The 2,126-nt window shown below is 38.1% G+C and overlaps 1 protein-coding gene across 1 annotated transcript in view; it reads left to right on the top strand.

The window, feature by feature from the left end:
* Positions 1-2,126, top strand: part of srgap3 (SLIT-ROBO Rho GTPase activating protein 3) — a 128,835-nt gene that overhangs the window by 121,270 nt on the left and 5,439 nt on the right. Inside the window, exon 19 of the mRNA XM_043241662.1 lies at positions 1,906-2,086. Coding sequence (XP_043097597.1) covers positions 1,906-2,086 — 181 coding nt within the window. The remainder of the gene's footprint in view (positions 1-1,905; positions 2,087-2,126) is intronic.

Here is a 2,126-nt window from a genome sequence, read left to right on the forward strand (position 1 = left end):
TATTTTTTATTATATTTATTTTTTTTATAAGTGCAGAATGAAGAAATGCATACATGTTTAAAAGGATATGAGGGTGAGGAAATAGAATTCCGCACATATTACATAATGCATAACTTGTTTATAAATATCAAGCTGCATGAAATGTATGCTAACCAAAAAGCAGTATGTTAGTATTCCATTCCAAAAAATTATTTTATAGGTGATGGGAATTTTTTTGAGCTGAAACAAATCATTCAAAGTAATCATGTTTTTAAAGGTTGCTCTATAAACAGTAGCCTACGTTTCTAGCTAAATAAGATGTGTATGCTGTGTATGCTTATGTATATGTTTGTAATCCGCACTGACATTCTGTTTTGATCTGTCTGGTGCTCTGATCTGGAATCAGCCTTCCCTCAGGAGCTCATCAGCCACAGCCTGCCTTATGCATGATTTCAGAACTGTTTGAAGTCACGTGTTTTAGCTCCAAAACAGCGCTATCGCAACTTCCCCTGTTAACGCCGGCGCATGCTGAGAAATCGCAATCAGATTCTAAGCCTTCAATCCAGCCAATCAGGTGCAGTCACAATGGAAACAATCAGACAAATACAGAATTGCAAAGGCCGAGTTTCTCTCTCTCTCTCCATTTCCATTCTTCCTCTTTCCTTCCACTTCTGCGCCATGCCTGTATTTAATTTCACCCCTGGGTGGAGACCCTAATGAAACTGATTGGTTTCTTCTAGTCGACTTGGAGATTTCCTGCCAAGCACTGATTTGCTCTGTATATCTCCTTAACCCTGAATGACCCCACTGTCTGTTTGCCCCTGGCAGTGTCTGGGGGGGTGAAGCGTGAACTGATTTGTGGTCATGCATTGGCAGTGGTCATGTTAAATGGAAGCTGGGTGGCAGATTTGATCGGATTTAGATAAAGTCCACTGTGCATTTTTAGCAGCCCATCTGCATTAAAAATGTGCCTGTTAATTTGTGGTCCTGATGGGGTAAAAGATGAGATCATATCCTGATGTGTAACCTTAACTTGAAGAATGTGAGTCTGTACGATGTTGCATACAGGATCTATTTGGAGAATAAATGTGTTAGTGAGTTTATTCATGAAGTTGATCCTGTATTGAGATGCTGTGCACAAGCCAGTTTTTTTAAGCTATGTTGTTGAACAGTGTTTTTTGTTGTTGTTGATCATTCACATCTGTCATTTTGCCCTAAAAATAAATGAACTGTGTTAGCACACTTGATCACACTGAATGCCACGTTTCTTCAGTGCAGAAACAAGTCTAAAATATTACATTTCAGGGATCCATGTTTTGTTTTTGTTTTTTTTGTTTTTTTAAATACCGAGTTTAGTTTGTTGCCATTTTGTTTTCTTGTGCTTTATTCAAAACTAAGCTTGCTTTTGTTGGACTTTTGTTTTGTTTTGCTTTGCTTTGTTTTGTTTTGTTTTGTTTTGCGTAGTAAAATGACATTTTGCATTTCATCTTGTATAGTTTTCTCTTTTTTTTTTTTGCTATCCTTTGCTTTATTGATTTATTATCGGAATTATGACAATGGATGGACTTTGCGGTACTTTTTATGTGTAAAAAAAATCTGCTGATTTTCACACACTATGAAATATAATTGGTGCAAAATCTTACCTCACATAACTGTATGTGTTCAAAATCTAATACGTTACGTGTCATGCAGCAGTTTGTGTTTAGTTTGGACAGACAAATTGCTTGTCTCCGAGAACTTGTCATATCGCGCCTGGCCAAGACAAGGTGTGAGTGTGTGTTTTTGCTTAGAACCAGCTGGGAGCATGACAGATTTTGAGTCTGTTGCAGTGCTTTGAAGCTCTCTGAATATTTGTTGACATAATTCTCTGTGCAAACATGTTAATGAGTGCTACTTTCCCCGTTCCTGTCTCTCTCTTATACACAGAGGTGGAGCAGATCGAGGCCATTGCAAAGTTTGATTACATGGGTCGGACTCCTCGAGAGCTGTCCTTCAAAAAAGGTGCATCCCTTTTGCTGTATCACCGCGCATCTGAAGACTGGTGGGAAGGCCGACACAACGGGGTTGACGGCCTCATACCTCACCAGTATATAGTAGTACAAGATTTGTAAGTATCTAAATATTTAAAAAAATTATAATAATAAAAA

The sequence above is a fragment of the Puntigrus tetrazona genome, chromosome 6 (genome assembly GCF_018831695.1).
Source record: "Puntigrus tetrazona isolate hp1 chromosome 6, ASM1883169v1, whole genome shotgun sequence".
Classification (NCBI taxonomy): domain Eukaryota; kingdom Metazoa; phylum Chordata; class Actinopteri; order Cypriniformes; family Cyprinidae; genus Puntigrus; species Puntigrus tetrazona.